Below are 21,668 nucleotides of genomic sequence, written 5' to 3'. Positions count from 1 at the left end.
TGTAATTTAATTATTTCTTATGAATATTAAATGAGTGAATTATTTTGTTTTAAATGCAGTGCACTAATATCTTAAAATGTAATTAAACTGCAAGCTGATTTGAAAATACACTTTTACAGCACAATGGTGAAATGACTCATGGAATTATCAAAAATATATGTATTTTTGGAATTAGCTGTAAAGAAAAATTGAATTGAAAGGATATAAATTGTTTTGTGGTGTGTGGATTTTTTTATCCTCTCTTGTGGGAGAGTGAGCAAACGGCTGTATGATGGATCCTAAACTAGGTTACCATCACAGCCAAATCACATTAAACATTAAAGAGCTTTTTAAATAACTCTGACATAAAATTATTGATTTTATTAGTGGTGTTGAATGAATTTTTTTTCTGTTTTGAAGACTGATTGAAGAATTCCAACTTTAATTTTCTTATTGGCTTAAAGGTGACTTCATGTTGGCAAGCACAAATAATTAACACCAATGCTTAGCATCACTTAATGCCAATGCATTAGTACATATGGCAGGTCATTCTGAGAGATACTTCTATAAAAAGTCTGTTTATGATTATATAGCTGTCTGATTTACTCTTATTCCAAAGTTGTAACGTATCAAATTATTTATTACTGATTTGTTTTTATTTATTCATTTTTGTAATGATAACAATGTTTAATGAAAATTTTAATCTTACCCTGGCAGCCAAAAGTTTGGAATAATGTGCAGATTTTGCTCTTATGGAAAGAGCACTGTACTTTGTACTTTTATTCACCAAAGTGAATTTTGACCTTAAGACATGCCAGTCTATTGCATACTGTGACAACTCAAAAACAAAGACAATGTTAACCTTCAATTAATGGACCAAATAACTTTCAACTGTGTTTGATATAATGGCAAGTGATTTTCTAGCTGCAAATTATCAATTAAGCATGATTACTCAAGGATGAGGTGTTGGAGTGACGGCTGCAATTAAAGTACCAATTTTCTTCCAAAACAGCAAAATCTGTACATTATTCCGAATTTTGGAAGCCAGTGTATGTGCAGACACCTCACTAAAAAAATTGAATGTGTCCCTTTTTGTGGCGGGGCCAATGAAAATAGGGCAAGGAAAAATCTGAACTATACTGGGCCAGCAGAAAAAAAATAATAAAAATCAGCATTGTTCTGCCCTGCCTAACCACTGGGATGAGGCAACGCATAATTTATAAACGAACAAGGTTTTTACTGAGTCGAAGTCTGCCCATGCTGCCATGAACACTTCAGAAGCCTGGAACGGGAAGAGAAAAACCAAGTCCAGAATTTTCACAATAACAAGACTCGGAATATGGATCAAAGTTGACAATTCTGTCATAATTTACTCACCACCATGTTGTTCCAACACTGTATATCTTTCTTCCATTGAACAATCCAATCCATTGTAGATTGTGAGCCTCAGTCAAATGTAACTTTTGTAGCTTTTTTTTTCTCCATGTAAATATTGACTGAGGTTAATATTCTAAACTATCCCTTTGTGATTTACAACAAATGTGCATGTTAGTCACCACGACAATGTTAGCGTAATATACAGTGTGCTGAATGGTACATTAATTGTAAATGTGAAAATAAATTACGTTTAACATTGTAGCCTATAGGCGATGTGCTGTGGTGGTTTAATTCACCTGTCATCGGCAGCAGCTGTTCCTAGACTGAAGCATCTGAATCAGGCTGGCAAAAACCATCCATGTTCTTGGCTTTCCTCATGGTGATATGGAGAAGGGAAGTACACAAATGCCTCAGTGACCAGATGGCTCAAACAGCCACAGGGAAGCCCATTTGTCATTGGCTCTGTTCCTTTCAGTATCTTCCAACACTAGACTTTACCTTCATTTCAAAGAGGAGGACAGAGAGAGAGAGAGAGAGAACGTAAGAAATTACCAGTGAATTTGTTGTATTGCTATTTTACACGGAGTTATCACTTACATTGAAGTATCAATTTAGCCTTTCTCTTGAAATAAAATACTTTTTTTTTTTAAATAATTTCTGTCAGGACATTTTGGCGCGAATTCAATCTCCAGGCTTGTTTATCACAACCGAATTATCTTGGTGCAAAACACCAACTATTTTAAAGTATTTTCACAACTTAAGTGATAAACTTATGATTTGTTAATGTGTAATAAAGTGATGAATAATAACAGAATTGAAGTTTTGTCGATGTGTATGTAGCCTACCGTCAATATGGACCCTAACGAAAGCTCTTGCTCAACATGCTCTGACTCGCCATTAACACCAAAGCTTGTTTTGTTTTTGTGCGTCCATCGCTGCTTTCAATTGTTTTTCTATGTAAGCATGCGCTAGACGAATGTCTTTGACTGTTTCACTACGTCTCATTTGTTTATTTTTTGTTGGTATCGCCTTGCGCACAATGCGCAGTAGCGCCTGGTTTTTCAGACGTCACCACATTATTTCCACCCGTCCTGTAAAATAGAGTTATAGGTAAAATACGGGATCGTCCTGTATTTAAAGATAAAATGATGCGTCCCGCTCGAATCAATGCGGGACGCGATTCATATGGAGTTTCCTTTGTGTCTTTATTATTCAATCAAACATACTGTGTTTGAGAGTAAAATTAATTATTTTGTAATTAAAAAAAAATAAAAGAGTGCAAAAAAGTCTTCTAAATGCTCAAAAATAAAGAAGTTGATAACAAAATTATTTGCAGTGCGTGTAATCTTTTGAAAACTTTTTTTTTTTTTTTGTGCACTTCAAAAACTTTTCATCACAAACCCACACATTTTGCTCTCTTTTCTGCTGTCTTTTTGCGGCTGTAAATATTCTGCTTGCGAGTTGAAAAGTTTTGCTTGCGAGTTGAAAAGTTTTGCTTGCGCGTAAAGCTGTACCTCAGTGGGCGGTCTCTAACAACCAGATGAAAGGCCTTTTTCTATTGGTCACCCTCGATTGAAGTGACCGGTTGGCCACGCCCATTACAGTTTCCGCCGCTGCTGCTGCCATCATCGTCGCACTGCGGTCAAGCCAGCCGTGGTTTGAAAATACACGGTCAAGCCAGCCCAGTATGGGACGTCCCGTATAAGAACTGACCATTATTTTTTCTACTTAGAAATGAGGTATTAATGGGCCTCTGAAGTCGAATAATGTGACATTTCTCCAAAATGCTGCAGTAAAATGGTTTGATATGAAGTGAGTATGCTGTATGGGACGTCCCGTATAAGAACTGACCATTAGTTTTTTTCTACTTATTAGAAATTAGGTCTTTATGGGCCTCAGAAGTCAAATAATGTGACATTTCTCCAAAATGCTACAGTAAAATTGTTTGATATGAGGTGTGTATACTGTATGGGACGTCCCCCACAAGAACTGACCATTATTTTTTTCTACTTATTAGAAATGAGGTATTAATGGGCCTCTGAAGTCAAATAATGTGACATTTCTCCAAAATGCTACAGTAAACTGGTTTGATATGAGGTGAGTATACTGTATGGTATGGGACGTCCCCTACAAGAACTGACCATTAGTTTTTTCTACTTATTAGAAATTTGGCCTTTAGAAATAGATAGATAGATAGATAGATAGATAGATAGATAGATAGATAGATAGATAGATAGATAGATAGATAGATAGATAGATAGATAGATAGATAGATAGACAGATAGATAGATAGATAGATAGAAATAAAGAAAAGATAGATAGATAGATAGATAGAAATAGATAGATAGATAGATAGATAGATAGATAGATAGATAGATAGATAGATAGATAGATAGATAGATAGATAGATAGATAGATAGATAGATAAAAAGACATAGAAAGAAAGAAAAAAGATAGATAGACAGACGGACGGATCGATCTGGGCAACTCAAGTGCTCTGAAAGCGCGTTCTTTCTGTGCTGTTACTGAAATTACCGTATTCATAGTAATAGGCGCACACACTTCTTTTTTTGGCGGCTGGCTTGACCGTGTATTTTCAAACCACGGCTGGCTTGACCGCAGTGCGACGATGATGGCAGCAGCAGCAGCGGCGGGAAACTGTAATGGGCGTGGCCAACCGGTCACTTCAATCGAGGGTGACCAATAGAAAAAGGCCTTTCATCTGGTTGTTAGAGACCGCCCACTGAGGTACAGCTTTACGCGCAAGCAAAACTTTTCAACTCGCAAGCAAAACTTTTCAACTCGCAAGCAAAACTTTTCAACTCGCAAGCAAAATATTTACAGCGGCAAAAAAGACAGCAGAAAAGAGAGCAAAATGTGTGGGTTTGTGATGAAAAGTTTTTGAAGTGCACAAAAAAAAAAAAGTTTTCAAAAGATTACACGCACTGCAAATAATTTTGTTATCAACTTCTTTATTTTTGAGCATTTAGAAGACTTTTTTGCACTCTTTTATTTTTTTTTAATTACAAAATAGTACATTTTACTCTCAAACAAAGTATGTTTGATTGAATAATAAAGACACAAAGGAAACTCCATAGATTCATGGCATCACGGTTAAATTGTTCCATATCGCTTATTTAACATTTATATAAATTGGAAAATGTGCCTATGGCGGGTGAAGAACCGTCCGAAAAGTCCACAAATGGTGCTAAAACTGTGGATTTGTTTTCTATATAAATGTTCAATAAGATGAAACAATGTACAATCACTGAGTCATAAAGACAAGTACACGTGAAGGGGAAAAACATATAACCAACCAATAAATAAATAAGTTTTATTTATTAAAATATAAATATATTTTTAACATGTAAAATAATATATTTTTTATAAGTCAGGGGTTAGGAAATTTATAATTTCAGCATATAAGAAAGCGGTATACAGTTTGTATTAATTACGCATATTTACTCAACGCACTTATTGCTAACCCCAATATTTTTGGAAGAATGTGCATGTTGTTATTCACTGAAAAGCTTGCCCTCCACTGCAGCTCTTGAATTATTTTTTTGCTTCCAGTATTTAAACTTGTCACATCACAATCAGTTATAAGACATGCATGAACCAATGGCCGTTTGGGCATGACTAGTCTTGATGCATCATATTTGAATATATAAAAATGTGAAAGAGATTTGATAGCTCCAGCGGAGGGCAATACTTTCTGTGAATAACTATTATATGTATTCAGAAAATTTAAAATGGAACACGAGTTATATGGACTACTTTTATGATGTGTTTTTGTCCTTTTTGGAGCTTGACGGCCCATTGTCACTATATATGTTTTTGTTGTATGCAAAAGAGCAACACAGAAGTTCTACAAACTATCTTCTTTTGTGTTCCATGGAAAAGAGTAAGTCATACAGGTTTGGAATGATATTAGGGTGAGTAAATTAAGACAAAATTTTCATTTTTGTGTCAACAATTCCTATCATTTAAATAGCTTTTAATGGTTTCTGATAGTGTAACTAGCTTGAACTCAAAACCCATTTTCTGAGAGAATGAGAGAATGTTGGATTTTGGCATACTGCATGATTGTGTTGGCTGTAATCTCTCTCGGTGCTGCTGTACTCCAAGCCATTGGAGGGAAAAAAATAGAGAATTGACACCATCAGAATTGGCCATTTCTATTGTATGCTGCATTGAGCACAGGGCTGAAACAGAAAATTGCTCTACTTTGTCTCGCTTATGTATTACAATTGTGTTTTGGAGATGTTAGAGGTGGCTTGTATGTAGGGCCGATATGAGTCTTGGTAATGGAAAACAATTCACATGAGTAATTATGGAGTTTCCATGACTCATTGGTCCAGGAGCTATATACGTAAACAAATGTTTTCTCAGATCACAGATTTGATGAGCTGTAGAAAATTTATAATATGCTTCGAACTCACCTCAGAGAGATTGATTAAGATTGTATGCTAAATTCATTTGAATGCATGCTAGGAGTATCCTGGAAAGAAGTGAGACTGTTCGGCTATTGTTTATTCCTTCCTGTTGCAATCATTTCAAAAGCAATTCAATACAACCTGTTGCATATACTCTAGCCTCCTGTCAATCTTTGCTTTCTGTGTGAATCAAATTGAATTATCTGACAAAACTGTGGTTAGCAAGCACTAACAATTAAAATCATAGCTTTTGAAGTCCAGAGAGTTGAAATTATGCAACTTGTATGCTTCTGTGTTCTCCCAGAGGAAAATTATGTTGATTAAAGAATGCTCTTTCAGGAGATATGTTTCATTTAACCATCAGCTTTTCAGATGTTTCTCCAAAAATTCCAAAATAGTCTAATGACAACATGTAATAATACTTACGAGATGGAGAAATCGTAAAGGTACAACTTCCAGTCCCACAGAGAATAACCAATTAACAAACAGAATTTAAAAATCATTACAATACAAGCATCAAATTTTAGCTAGCCTCCTATTCAACAATTTATTTTAGAAATGGAAAAGTCAGTGAACAAATTGTACTATTCATTCCATATTTGTTTATGTAAATACATATGACTGACCTATGTCATTAAACTGTAACACATTTCTCATCTCGTTCCAGACCCCAATGTTTTCTTTTTTCCATGGTATACAATAGTGTTTTATTATTCATTATTAATGAAATCATGGTTAGGTGTAGGGTTAGGGGTTAAACTTTAAGGTTAGGGTTATGGGGTTAAACTAAAAAAGTAAGAATGCCTGTTTAAAACCCTGATTCCCTTCTGTGGTACACAACATTGATTTTAGTATTAAAATTGTGGCTAGTTTTAGGGGTTGGGTCAAGTTTAAGATATAGTATATAGTAATTTAGAAAAAAATCATATAGTTCTTTGGCTATTTCTGCTTTCCTGTTGGAGTAAAAGTCATGTTTTTGCATGAGCAAACTGTTTTGCCATACTAGTTATTGCGACTTGTCATAAGGCCGGGTGGTAAAATTCCTTAAAATAAATAAAAATGTAAACAATTAAGACAGTTGTTGAGATAAAGTTAGAGTATAGATCTATAACATTAACATGGATAGCATTGCCTAAATAAATGGGAGAGGTAGTAGGAGAATTTGAAAATACATTTTTGAGTTCATTTATAAATATATTACTTTCGACATACTTTCGATTGGCAAATCTGACCTTAGTTAGTTTAGATCTCTTTTGAAACTCAAGAGGTTATTTTATACCGTCTTTCTTTGGTTAAAAACTAAGAAAAACAGGATATATAAGCAAAAGTTCTACATTTGACCTCATTGCTCTCTTGGGGAAACAATTAAGATACTGAGTTATCATTTGAGATTCTCTATTTCAGCTTTGCTGTGGCTTTCATAACATTCACCTACCAAACGTTAAAACGTCTGTATTCTTTATCAAGAGATACATTGTACTGCATTATTTACACTTTCAAAGGATATAAAACCACTTTAAATTGAGTGTTTGGAACATTATGATCCTTGTGTACTCATTTGCATTCTTTCAACAGAAAAGATGAAAAGAGGAACCTGTACTGTGCCTGAGAAGGTTTAGATACAGATAATGGAGTCAATGGAATGCAATCAAGCCCATTCATATTCTGCCAGTGGAGAAGATGGGATCCAAGTAATGGTTTATATTGTAATGAATCTGGTAAAAATCAGTTCGTTCTCTGAAATGGCTCTAATGCCACGTTAGAGTCCTAATCAGACACTGAGTGACAGTCCCACAGCGTTACTTTTAAACGTGGTTTAGTTCAAGCAGCAGGAAAGGAGATAATGGTTGACGTTGGTGCGCTCTGTCTAATTACACAGTTGCTTTCACCTGCTGCTTTGTGAAATTCCATGTGGGGATCTGGAGGCATCCATTATGTGTGTCGCAAACATTTGTCTACTACTGAGTGTAGCTTGCTAACCAGCATGCATCAGAATCACCTCGCAGTATGCATCAGATTCAGGGCTGAAAGGCATGACTTCCTGCCTATCACACAGCATGTATTGCTTTCTCAACACATTGAGGCCAAATGCTTACTTCGCAAATGTTACTCTGTTTTAACTGTTTATTCTGTTTGTTTGAGCTTTTTAAAATTGTTTTGACTGCACTGTGACAATTACTCACGTGGCAGTTTTTAACAGTTTGGCAGATAAAAAATCAAAGGTAGCAAGCTAATGTACTTTATGCGCTTTCTCGAGAAAACTGACGATGGCGATGGTCAAAAAGTGATTTACTCTTTAAGGCGTATACCTCCATTCTAAGAATGGTGCGCCATATTCAGTGTTACTATTTCTCCTATGCATAAGTATACCAGTGACCCGTCTCATCCTATACTTTATCTGGAAGAGAGCTGTACAAATTTTTCAACTCAGATGTTTAGCTAGGAGTGTCCACAAGGCAAAGATGGCAGCCCTAGAGGTTGTGTAATTAATGGGCTACATATGCCAGTCAACTGCATGGAGATTCATGGAAATGCTAATGTATTGCTCTCCATTTAGGTATTTTACACCTTGTTTTTTTGCCAGATCTGTCACATTCCTTGTTCTGGGAACTCATAATATACAAATAAATTACTGAAAGTTGGGAATATGGTGTGTGGTTAGGATATTTTTCCAAACACCAGGTATCATTTTCATGGAACACTTTGTATAAAAAAGAGCCAAACAAACAGTCACTTTTGACTTATCACGTATTATGCGGAAGTCATACAGGTGCAAATCCAGATGTTGTTTACTCCAATCTCATTATATATGCCTCTCCCACTTTGTCTCCTATGAAGCCCAGCAACCAAAGGTGAGGCATTCAAAACATTTGTATTTAAAACCTCCATCAGTCTCCCTCTCTGTTGTTAGCAAATGGTGAGTCATACCAAGTCCCACAGTGTCAGAGCAGCGTTCTGCAAGAGAGCCGTAGAGTGGGTCATCGATCAGAGCCTGGCCACGCTGTGCTTAGATCTGACATTTAATAGCGGGACCTGTGATTAATCATTGGCCTAACAGGGTTCAGACATCACAGGGTCTGTAATGCAGCCCTGTGGACACCAATAGTCCCAAGAGCAAAAAAGAAAGAGGGTGTGAAACTTTCTTAATAGACATAACTGTGTTAAAAAGACTAAACAGAAATGTTTATATTTTGCCCAGCAGTTACTAAACCAGACATAACATTAGATTAGTGCCAACATTCTCAAAGAGTGTTTCAATATGTAATGGGGTTCAAAAGTCTGAATCCACATTGGAAATCTGTGAAAATCTAATTTAAACCTGAAAGTAAATAAAAGTTCTATGATTTTGAACAATTTAAAACAAATAAAATTATGACATAAAATTAATAAGAAATATATAAGATTCTGCACTAATTCTAAGTCACTAATTATATGTAAGCAAATGTATGTTTGTTGTAACAGTAGCTCATTTATACAAAAGTTCTGATTTCTTTCACTGTAAAAAAAAATATATATATATATATATATATATATATATATATATATATATATATATATATATATATTCATAATTTTAAAGGAATATTCTTGGTTCAATACAAGTGAAGCTCAATCGACAGCATTTGTGACAATGTTTATTACCACAAAAATGTATTTCGACTCGTTCCTCCTTTTCAAAATCGAGTTTACAGTGAGGCACTTAAATTGGAAGTAAATGGGGAAAATGAAAGTGAATGTGGCCAATTTTTGGAGAGTTCATACACCGAAATGAAGATTATAATTTTATAAAAGCACTTACATTAATTCTTCTGTTAAAACTCATGTATTATTTGAGCTGTACTGTTGTTTAAATGGTAATTTTTACAGTTTATGTAGGGTTTGTTGACATTACATAGTCATGGTAATGAAGTTGTAAAATTGGTTTGTAAGTGATTTTATGACACTAAAAATCATGTTTACACTCATATCCTTTATGTCTTATGGCTATGCGTTTGAAACACTGAGTATTTTAACGTAAAAAAATTGGCCCCAATTCACTTCCATTGTAAGTGCCTCACTAACAACGTTTCCATCCAAGGATCTAAATAAATCTGATGGAAATGCCAATTATCGCTAAGTGTCGTTAAGTGTCGACATAATATTTTTCCATTTAACTGAAGCGCATAATCTCTATGTCGATACTTCAAATGTCGAGAAAATCAGAAAATTGTCAAAAAGCCCAAAACTCTTGAATCTTAGTACAGAACCAAAAAAAGTGGCCTATGTCCCCATCCTCCAGCTGGCATTGCCAGGAAGTAGGTATATCTTTAAGGCCAAGCCTGTACAATCTAGAGGGAGTCCAATAAAAATTGGGGAAAATTTAGGCTTCATTATGTTTAACAAGACAATGAACTTTTACGGTAAACTATTGTTATAATTACAGTAAAAAAAAATAATTGATTAAAATATAATTAGTTGTATTTCTTCTTTATTTTGATATCAGTTATGTAGGCCTACATTGGGGTGTTTGATGCTACATTCTATGTTGTTTTGTTAATGATCATTATATTATGTGTCATTTGTGTTACATTAATGGTGTTTGATGTTTGTGTGGGTGACATTGTGCAGTGTCTACATTTTCACTGTGTACACAATCGACGTAGAATGTTGCTTGGAGTCAATGATCCAGAGTCTTTTCTCATCCCATTCTCCCAGTTAAGGGGAGCTGTAACACGGAGCAGTTCGGATGCATAAGTCATAATTCATCGAATGAATTGAATGAGTATTTCACCCTGTGTATCATGTTGTGGCCAGTGGAAGACAAGTCTTATAATCCCTCTGCCTAAACACATTTACTGATTTTTTTTTAATGCAGCATGTATTAACCCATGAATCAATCACGTTTCACTCAAACGAATGTTGACCTCATATTACACTAAAACACGAAATGTGCATGCACATTAGTGAGTTGATTGACAGGCAATGTCTGTATATAAAAGGTGATTGGCTCTTTTACCCACAAGGTGGGACTTTCTACATCCATTGACTGTTGGGTGCTAGAGCTTCTTGGTTGGGCATTCCAATTTCTCCCATTCATTTAAAAAGAAGTGAGTCATCTCTGGCCTCACACTCTATATAACTACAATGCCCATCATGCACTACGTCTCCTCTCTGAAGTTTGCACACTTTTACTTCTGATTTCTCACAATACAGGGACAGTAGAGGTGTACAAAAGCAACACGATAATTTTTAAATAAAGTATCTCAGATATAATGATCTAAAATAAAATATATTGCGTTAATCTACTTGTTACTTGAAAAAAGTAATCTGATTACGTAATGCACGTTACTTTTATCGCATTACCCCCAACACTGCTCAAGATGCTCTAAAAATCTGAAATTCATGTAAACTTTTCAGTCAAATACAATTTGAAATGGAAAAATAAAACCATATTGATTTAGAAAATGCAAAATAGGAGCATTTTCACTTCTGGACTTTTGAACCCCACTATATTTTAATACAGGTGCTTTGACAACAACCCCGGCTGGGCACAAAAATAAAATTAAAGTGATTTATTTTGATGGCAGTAAATTTAAACACTCTTGTTTTTGCCACTGTTGTTTTTTTACTGATGATAATGCATTTCATGGATACCAGGAGGCTGAAAACAAGGTTAGAATAATGCAAAGCAATGCAAGTATATTTTGTAGAGATGAGTGGGACTCTGCCATTGATAGAGTGGATTCCATCAATGTCTAAAAAACAGAGGAAAAGGTGGCCTGGCGGTTCACCAAATTTGTCTTAGAGAACCAAGAAACAAGGAGTCCAGAACTGCTTTGGAAAAGGGCATCTGGTCACAGACTGAAATGGTGCCCGGAGAACCTATACAAGGTGGCCCATCTGGCTTTGTCATCGCCTGCCAATGGCCTGTATTGCGCCAGACCCGGTGTTGTGATCCGGCGAGTGGCACGGCTAAGTAGAGTCTATAGAGGGACTCAGGTGCAGGGTAGCCATGCGGAAAGGAAGCCCAGCCCTCTGTGCTTCCAAGGGCCGGTGATGAATCACAAAGACCTGCAGTAACTACAACAGCCTGTCAACCTCTGAAGTATGAACTGGTGCGAACCAAGCTGTGTATGAATGCCTATGTAGCACTTTTCAACCACAGGTGAGAAACAGTCCAGGGGGACACCAAAGAGATGCCACACAGATGTTTGACTGGAAAAAGCAAGGACAACAAAGAGAGTTTTCAGATACATTCAGGATGATGGTAAGAGAGAATATACTGCTGTTCTCAAGCTAAAGGTCAGTCTGTCACGTCCACTTGTTTCCCACCCACGTCACTTAATCAATGTCCTGTCTTGAACTCTCCCTTCAATGTGAAAAGGTCAAATTTTACGATTGCGAACTGAACACAAACTGAAACAATTTGTGACACAATAAGGCTTATTGTCCTTGCTGTGAAAGCCCCAATGCAGATCGATTGTTCCACGAGAATAACGATCTGTTTCATGGTAGACAGGAATTAAAGATTTTTTAGACACAAACAGTCTCAATTTGATTTCAGATGTCCTAGTGGCTATACTGTATTGTTAAGATTGTTTGATGTTACAGGAGCAAATTAGACTACAAATGGATGGCTTGGTTTTTCGAAAACTTGTGATAAGTTCAATGATTTGAGTGCATGTTTGGTAACCACACACAAGGTGTAAAAATGCATAGCTTACAATGAAAATTCAGTACAACGATTACGCAATTTAATAATCGATTATAATTACACCTTATAGCACCTAATACATTATTAATTCATTTCTTAGACAAAATACAATCTTTAATCCATTTTCAAAACAAATCCAGATCATCATAACAACTGTTTGATTGTGAGCTAAAAGGTAGTGTTAGATAAATACCAGCAAAACTATATGAATGTGCATATTAAATAACCTCTAGCGACAGTTTAGATAAAGATAAAAGATTATTTAATGTTAGTGTGGCAGCGGGGGCGTGGTCAAGCGCCCGTCCGGGAGAGAGAAGCGGTAAGGGCGCTCACACCTGGGCCAAATTAGGTCTAACACCTGTCTCTAATTGCAGTAGAGTGAGGAGAGCGGTTAAAATGCCAGCAGCCACAGAGGAGGAGAGAGTGACCGACAAGCAGACCCAGTGTTTTGCCATTTATACGTAGTGTCTGTAAAGTAGTGTGAAAAGAAAATAATTAAAAGTTTACCGTATCCTGGAGACCTGTTTCCTGTTGTCCTTGCAGAGAGAGAGTTTTACAGTTAGTAATTTAGGTGTACCAACAATCATTTATCAAAAGAATTATATTTTAACATTATTTTGGTGAAAATGCGGATTCACTCTGCCAGTGTCACTCAGTCACAGTATGTAAGTTCCTTGGCGTGTTTAGAATTTTCCGACATAAAAAAAAAATTCTAATTTGGATTATTTATGAAACCTTAGACAGATAATGGAAAATATCCTGTTGTATCACTTTTTATTAGGATGTGTTTTGTTGTGTTTCTAGTATTCTAGTTTTTATAAAACACCAGGGCACAGCTATTAATATGGCACAGCAATGACCAATCAACCTTTATTAGTGTGATGTTTGTACACTGCTTAACAATGAGTAATGACGAAACATCTCTTACAATGCACCAATAAAAGAAAGCTTTATAAAGTTGAGAGACTTCTAAAGCCTGCGCAGTGTGTTTCTCAGCAGTTTGCTTGTGCTTTCAATCTGCACTAAGAGAGACATGGGATATCAAGAGGGAAGCTGAGATTAGTGGAGAACATGTTTCCCTTTGGAAAAGAATCAATCATTGTGATGTTGGAGAGAAAAATGGAGGGAGAAGAGAGAAATGGAGAAACTTTCCCCTATGTACTGAGGCTTTGACCCTGTTGAGTGACAGTTATAAATGTGTGATAGACGAATCGCTCCATCTTTTCTGAATGCTTTTTCTCTGTTTGTTGCTCCCCAGGATATACAGTCTCAGTCAGTATGCCAGAGTAATGCCGAATCCCCTCCAACTCCCCACCATGCCACTTTCTCCCATATACTACAGATTCTGCAAAATAAACCAGACAGTTTTCCAGAGGTCAGGGGCTATAGATGCCACAGGGCTCTTTAAATGCTACTGAGAGCCTTCAATATAAGATGCCCTTCATTTTATGGTCCGTACACATCCGTGAAGTGCTGGTAAGAAAGTGTGCCTCAAAGGGTTTAGAATATATTTTTTATTAAAACTTTAAATTTTATCATCTCTACAGTGTAAAAGGTCATGAATTCAAGAAATACCTAGAAGGATTCAAAGAGATGTATTCATGTACTGTAGATACAATAAGAAATCCATCTACAATATCCAAATAAATGAACAGTGAGATGAGGAATGATTTTAGAAGAAGAACTATTTAGGAATCATAAGCCTTGTCTTGAGGTTGAAACAACGTCTTTTAAAAAACAAAAATTCTGTGCAAACTAAAAAACAGACCATGATCGAACATAAAATAAACACTTTAAAAAAAAATCCAATGTTTAATACCACAGCTAAGATTAAAAGAATATAAATAATACAGTACAATATGTACTTACAGTATGCCATTCTATACCCATATACTCCCACACATACATAGATGAACAGCACAAACATTAGAAAATAAACATCAATAATCTCTGGGGGAGGGTAAAAATGATATCATGTGCATTTACACTGTACACACCATGTTTTCATTATAATACTGTTCGTTGCAAGTGCTGTGCTAATTGTAATGCTTGTTTCACAGGACTGAAAGCAATCCTGATTCTTTTTAATTTTATAAAGCTTGTTTTATTTTTTCCCTTTTTCCCCAGCTTTTTAAAGTGCAGCTATCCCAGTGTCCCACAGTGAAAGACATCTGTGGTTAGCGCTTTAGCATTAATATACAATTTTCACACCAAGATACTATGTGACAATAAAAAAATACATAGAATTTCAGGGAATGCCAAATGGGAAAGTTTCTCAAGCGATACAGTATACTTTGAATGCACTGTAAGTAGCTTTGGATAAAAGCATCTGCCAAATGGATGAATTTAATGTAAATGTAATATCATTAGAATCAAATGTTATTGCTCTTTTAAGGATCAGCCATATCTGTAAATCACATTTCATGCTTTATTTAATGGTAGCCAGCTTGTACGTAATAGCTGAGCGGTATGTGTAAACCTCACTCTCCTGGCCTCAAGAGCCGCACTAGCGACTGACACTAGGGGTTTTAGCCTCCAATGCCGGCACGCCGGTTCGAATTCCACTCAAAGCGGGTCGAGCAGGAGCAGGACCAGTTCCAGTGGTGCCATGACCAGGATGGGAATGAGGTTTAGGGGGTTGAGTGTAATGGTTGCAAGATGAAACGTGCTGTGCAGTGAGCAAACCTCACTCCCCTGGCCTCAAGAGGCACATTTGAGACTGACACTAGGGGCTAAAACCTTTAGCCTCCTTGTTAGCGTGCCTTCCTCCCATGCCGGTTCGAATCCAATTCAGAGCAGGTCGAGCAGGACCAGTTATATTTACAAGGGGAATCACCATTCCTAATAACTACTATGTATTTAATGAATAAAACATCAAAATGCAAAAAGTTATTTTGGCCTAAATGTCTATGGACAGCATGTGGCATGCTGTCATTTACCACAGACAATAAGGCCAGAAACATACTTCATGCAAGTACGCATGCACAGATGCAAGCGCTTGTGAACATATTTTGCATATGTACGGCCCGGTTGAACAGGAAATGTGCCTTTTTGGGTTACTGTAGAGTTACCTTCAAAAGTCTGTCCCATTAGGGGCCTGGGTAGCTCAGTGTGTAAAGACGATGACTACCACCCCTTGAGTCACGAGTTCAAATCCAGGGCATGCTGAGTGAATCCAGCCAGGTCTCCTAAGCAACCAAATTGGCCCAGTTGCTAGAGAGGGTAGAGTCACATGGGGTAACCTCCTCATGGTCGCTATAATGTGGTTCGCTCTTGGTGGGGCACGTGGGGAGTTGAGCATGGATGCAGCAGAGAATAGAGTGAAGCCTCCACACACGCCATGTCTCCACTGTAACGTGCTCAACAAGCCATGTGATAAGATGCGCGGGTTGACAGTCTCAGACGCGGAGGCAACTAAGATTCATCCTTTGCCAGGCGGGTCACTACACCACTCTAGCACCCCTTGTGGCAATGTTGAGAATGCTACTTGCATTGTGTTATGAATTGTGGTCGAACAAATTTTGGAACACGACTATGCACAAAATCAAGCATGTGCAGCTAGAAGAATCTGCGTTCATATACTTACATAGAGTATGTTTTGGCATAGACTAGAGTATGTTCAAAACACAGTGCCAAATATCTTAACTATAAATAAAAGTGTAGCATTGCATTCTTTGTATTTAAAATTTTTTATAAAAATAATTAAAAAAAAATAAATAAAAAAATTCCTTTCCTCCTGTGATATTTAAAACAAACGTTGATGCCTCATGTGGAATAAAGAACACTGTGGATATACTGCAATTAGTGAACAATATGTATATATATTGTGTAGGTCCCCCTCGTGCCACCAAAACTGTGCCAACCCGCATCTCAGAATAGCATTCTGTGATGACCTTCTTCTCACCACAATTTTACAGAGTGGTTATCTGAGTTACCGTAGACTTTGTCAGTTCAAACTAGTTTGGCCATTCTCTGTTGGCCTCTCTCATCAACAATGCATTTCCATCCGGAGAACTGCCCCTCACTGGATGTTTTTGGCACCATTTGGAGCTAATTTTTGAGACTGGTGTGTGTGAAAATCCCAGGAGATCAGCAGTTACAGAAATAATCGGTGTATATGTATATATATATAATGATCGGTGTATATGTATATATATATATATATATATATATATATATATATATATATATATATATATATATATATCGTTCACTAATTACAGTATATCCACCGTGATCTTCATTCCACATGAGGCATCACTGTTTGTTTTAAATATCACAGGAGGAAAGGTGGCTTTCTGATTCAATTCGTCCTAGGTTAGGATGACTTTCTCATCAAAGGTTATGATATAGATCTACTGTAAAATATTTAAGATATGCTGGCCTTAAAAAAGGAATGAACTACTGTGAGAAACAAATGCCTATAAGAGTATTGCTATTATATTGAGCTTGGGTTAAATGGACCCATCAGAACTGACCCATTATTCTAGTGAGATGCCTAATGATTGTCTTTGCAGATGACGTACCCTTCACAGCAGACTGATCTAAACTCTGTAGGGTTTACAGATAGCTTGAATGTTATTGCCCAGTGTGTTAAATTGAGTCACGGCCCATGAATTATCTAACCAATGTATTTGGAACTGAATTTGTGAGGCCAGTACTGCGTTGTGTTGGCTGTACAGTTTTTCTAGGGTTTATCATGAAATTTGGTCCAAGTTTTTAGGTAATACTTAACAATAAGTTTCTCAATAAGGTTAACCATAACTTGAATTAAAATATTATTATTATGGCTATAAAATAAAAATGTTTATAGCATAAGTAGAAATTAATATTATCCAAGATTAATAAATGCTGAATATTATTTATTGTTAGTTCATGTTAACTTTTGCATTAACGTATACAACCTTATTGTTAAGTGTTACTGTTGATGTGAGCTTTCCACACAAATCTTTTCAAATGTTATACCTTAGCTGATATTAGATTGAGGGCACTGTGTATTTGCATGTGTACTTGTTCAATGTAAGCACTAAAAGAGAAACAAATGAATGCAGGAATTAACACTTTTTTCTGGAATATATACATATGCATGACAAAGAAAACACATATCAACATATTTAGGTTTAGTCCATTTTGAATTTCGGAGGTGGATATTAGCATGAATCTGCCAAATAATCCTCCAAAACTCAAACACACACATGCTCTCCAGATACACACAAGACGTTCTTGCAGAATGCTCTAATTGTAAGCAAAAACAACCAGGCATGAAAAGGTATAGTGTAGCTTCAGTCATTAGCTGCGTTATGGTAACAGTTGACAGGACAATCATTTCCACGCACACACACACACATACACTAAGTCCAAAATGACACCATAGAGAATGAGCACTGCATTAGCGTTGAGCCGAGATTATTGGGACTGGACGGTAAACAGCGTTGATGTCCAGTGTGTCTGCCACACCGGCGACTCAAGGTCACGTGATCTCAGCAAAGGCGATGTGATTCTGTTGACAAAATGAGACAGAAGAAGTACATCAGCACAAACACAAGGGCATCAAATTGGCTATCTCACCTGTACGAATCTGTTTTGAACTTGGGAAGACTCCTTAGTATGCATTGTTTTTCCACACTAGGTTTGTTGAGGTTTTCACACTTGATTCGATTACTTGGTTTGAACCCAAATTTGATTCCAGCCCTCTCATGCCCCTTTAAATCTCCTAACACACTGTATTTTTGGCTCCCAAACTGTGGTACATTTGCAACATCATTGTGAGTGCTAATGATAGTAGTTTATTACTGCAGATACTGTAGGTAAGAAAAGAAGGAGATTGCACCAAAAATAGTAAGTGCTTTTAATTATAATTGTTTTTTGTCATGTTTTGTCCCCAAAAATGAAAATTCTCTCATTATTTAGTCACCCTAATTATATCCCAGGACACATTTTATATTTTAAGGACCTAATGAGCTAAGACATTGTTCTAATGTGTTCTGCTTTAGAAAGAAACTCATACACACTTGATATATCATGAGGGTGAGTAAATGATGAGAGAATTTTCATTTTTGGGTGAACTATCCCTTTAACATACAGTACACAAAACAGTACCTGCATCTGAGTTCTCCAAACAGACCTGCATACATTTGACATCAGAGTTTGGTTTGTATGGTTAGTGCAAGTGTTTTCCGAACACTAATGTGCAATGGCTAATACATTGTATGCTAAAAGGTCAATTTTACATCAGTAGTTGTGACAATTTCTTTTTATACGACCCAAATCTCTTTGAGGTTCTAGTGGTGGAGGTTCTAATGGTGTGAGTTTAGGTAAAATATACATAGGCAGATTTGCTTGGGCCTGGTTTGATCTCTGGTTTTTTTCGCTTGTCATTTTACAAGCTGCCAAAGTGCCTGCGTGAGATTGGGCACAGGAAACAGCAAACACTGATGGCTTTGTTCAACCTTGATAATCTTGTTATTTATACTATATAACAAGTACATGAGTCCTTGTCACAATCAATCATTTCTACATAGGGAGATCAAGTTAACGTATTGTGTTTGTTGGGACTGATGGAGTGTATCACTCTTACCAAAACTGTACTTTAGAAAAGGGATGTTCTTTTTCCTACACAGGCCACCCACACATAAATATAATTGGTAGTTGAAAGGAATTTTGTTGGAGTTGCAGTTGAATTTAGAGTTATTTAATGGCAGGTAAAGGGTACACAGAGGTACTGCAATGAAACTACATATTGCATTGGAAAATCTGTAAATAATACAGCTGGAGTTCATCAGAGATTCAGCAAACATAGAAAAACGTTCCGCTGGTCATATCACTGATATATACTGGGACCTCAGAGAATGTGGGACGGGTTTCGACAAACAAATTACTTTGATTTAAAGAGACAAAACAGAGATGTGAATTGTCCTCGCCTTGTTCCCCCCCCCTCCCTCCCTCCCTCCCTCCCTCCCTTTCAACTGCGATATAGGTTATAACAGCAATCTGTCTAGGTGATATTTTAGCATAAATCTGAGTGGAATACTAGGTTTTTGGTCCTAGTAACCTCACGGGACATTATCACGTCCAAAACTTCATCATAGAACTTCGCCCAGGATGAATATTGCAAATTAAGCATATATTTCTATTTTGAATCAGCACCCTTGACTAAAGAAGAAATAGGACATTAGCATTTTTATTGGTGGAAAGAGCCCTCACATCCAACATGTTTCATCTGATGCATTCCAATAAATCATCTTGCGACTAACAAGTCCCAGACTACAGTTTGTTTCAGCTAATTAAGCAAACTAGACTAACATTTAATCTCTCATAAAGAAGGCACATTCCATGAATATGGTACATTTCCATGTCACATTACTTTTAAGCATTAGATGACTACAATAAATCCAATGTTTTCTTTTTGTGAGAACTACTGTCAAATGTCTATGCCTGAATGGGCAAGAGGTTTGCAAGTAACAGGATTGCAAATTTAGCCTTAACATTAGATAAAAATCCAAATTAAATAGACAAGCTTTCATTTAAAATAAACAATATAACTTATTATTTTATTATTAATAAATCATTAACACAAATGTAATATTAATTGACAAAAAATGTATTACAAAAATCACAAATCATGGTACTGCTGTTGGACATTCGTTTTAGTAACGGGGTTGCAAAAATGCAAACTTCATAGAAAAATTATATAAAACAGAAAAAAAATGGTTTTTATGTTTTAAAAAATCCTGAGGTTTGATAATCAACATTTTCTGAAGGTTAAGCACCTAATTTTACTAACACTTTGATGAAAAAAAAAAAAGAAATACTTTAAAGGGTTTCAGGCCCTACTTTTATAATTTTTTATGCAAAGTACCAGAAACAAATCAACATTGCAAACTGGCATTAAATTATTATCTTGTTTGATTGCATGCACTGTTAGATTGTGACTTAACAATTAGTTAATTAATAAATAAAATTATTTCATACTTGCAATGTTTTCAGAGTCTAACAGGCTCAGCGGTATCGTGTGGTTTAATTAAACTCTAAACATCCAGTCTAACTCTCAGCTGTGGAGGATAACTGCAACCAGAGAGCTAAATGCAGACAGTAGTGCCTGAGAAATGGAGGATTTAAGTTTCATGTCTCTGGAGGCTTAGTAGTGTATTTTGACTTCTATTCGAGGTGCAGAATTGCTTAGAGTTTTTAGGTCACTCAGCTCAAACACCAAGTTTTACTTCAGGTTTAAAATTAATTTGGGAGCTCTCTATGAAAAAAAAAAAAAAAAACATGTCTAGAATGAAATATATGTGCAAGGAATCCTTATTAGATCACAGAATCTTTGACTTGAATAATGCCCTCCAATAGATTATAAACATTAAAGTCTCCTGTCACAGAAAACAAAAACAACAAAAAACATAAAAATTTTACTTCCTAAATTACCTGTTTTATTTCCTGTTAAATAATGCCGTTCCTACAAACAGCACCTATATTTGTGAATTTATGAACCAAAATAATTAAATGCACATTCTGCTTAAAAGGTCATATCATGAGGAATCAAATAATCCTTGATATTTTGAGACAAAAGAGCTTGGTGTATTATGAAAACATACTCCAACTTTCAGAAATACAGGCTGTGTAGCACCTGCTTCTCTACCAAACGTAAGGAAAGTTTATTATTAATAAAGAGACACCTATTTTCATGTAACTGCATCAAGCTTTTTAGCACAAAGATGCGTTTGGTGTAAATTATCCCTTTTATCCATTAATGCAGAACTTTTCGGTGAGAATTGATTTACTAATCTATAACAATGTAACGTAGACTTCGCAAAGAGGCTTTTGTTTATATTACATCCATCAACAAACCTACAAGGCATGCCCTAGTGGATCAAAGTGCTGTTTCATATGCGAAGGGGGTTTCTTAAAGGCACAGCAGCATAAAACAGACTGTTTAATTCCAAGGGTCAAAGAGAGGAGGAAAAATAGTTGTGAGAAACTCATTTAGTCCTTTTTTTTTATAGGTGGAAAATTATAATGACCCCTTAAACTTAATGACGGTTAAACTGAGATACAAGGAATAAATGGAGTAACAGTTCAACTTTGTTTTAAACTGAGATACAGAAAAGAAAAGGACATCATTACAGGAGATTCAGCATAACATCAGATACATCAATGAAGAGCGAACAGCACTGGACTGGTAA

The 21,668-nt window shown here is 36.1% G+C and overlaps 1 protein-coding gene across 2 annotated transcripts in view; it reads right to left on the bottom strand.

Moving 5' to 3' along the window:
• Positions 1-16,704: 16,704 nt before the first annotated feature.
• LOC127635212 (phospholipid phosphatase-related protein type 5-like) overlaps positions 16,705-21,668 on the bottom strand; it is a 44,907-nt gene continuing 39,943 nt past the window's right edge. For both annotated transcript variants that reach the window (XM_052115088.1, XM_052115089.1), the window contains one exon: positions 16,705-17,986. In XM_052115088.1, the coding sequence (XP_051971048.1) occupies positions 17,957-17,986 (30 nt within the window). In that variant the 3' untranslated portion in view covers positions 16,705-17,956. The remainder of the gene's footprint in view (positions 17,987-21,668) is intronic.

Source organism: Xyrauchen texanus, chromosome 42 (assembly GCF_025860055.1).
Source record: "Xyrauchen texanus isolate HMW12.3.18 chromosome 42, RBS_HiC_50CHRs, whole genome shotgun sequence".
In the NCBI taxonomy this organism is placed as follows: Eukaryota; Metazoa; Chordata; class Actinopteri; order Cypriniformes; family Catostomidae; genus Xyrauchen; species Xyrauchen texanus.
This window is presented reverse-complemented; position numbering and strand designations above follow the sequence as displayed.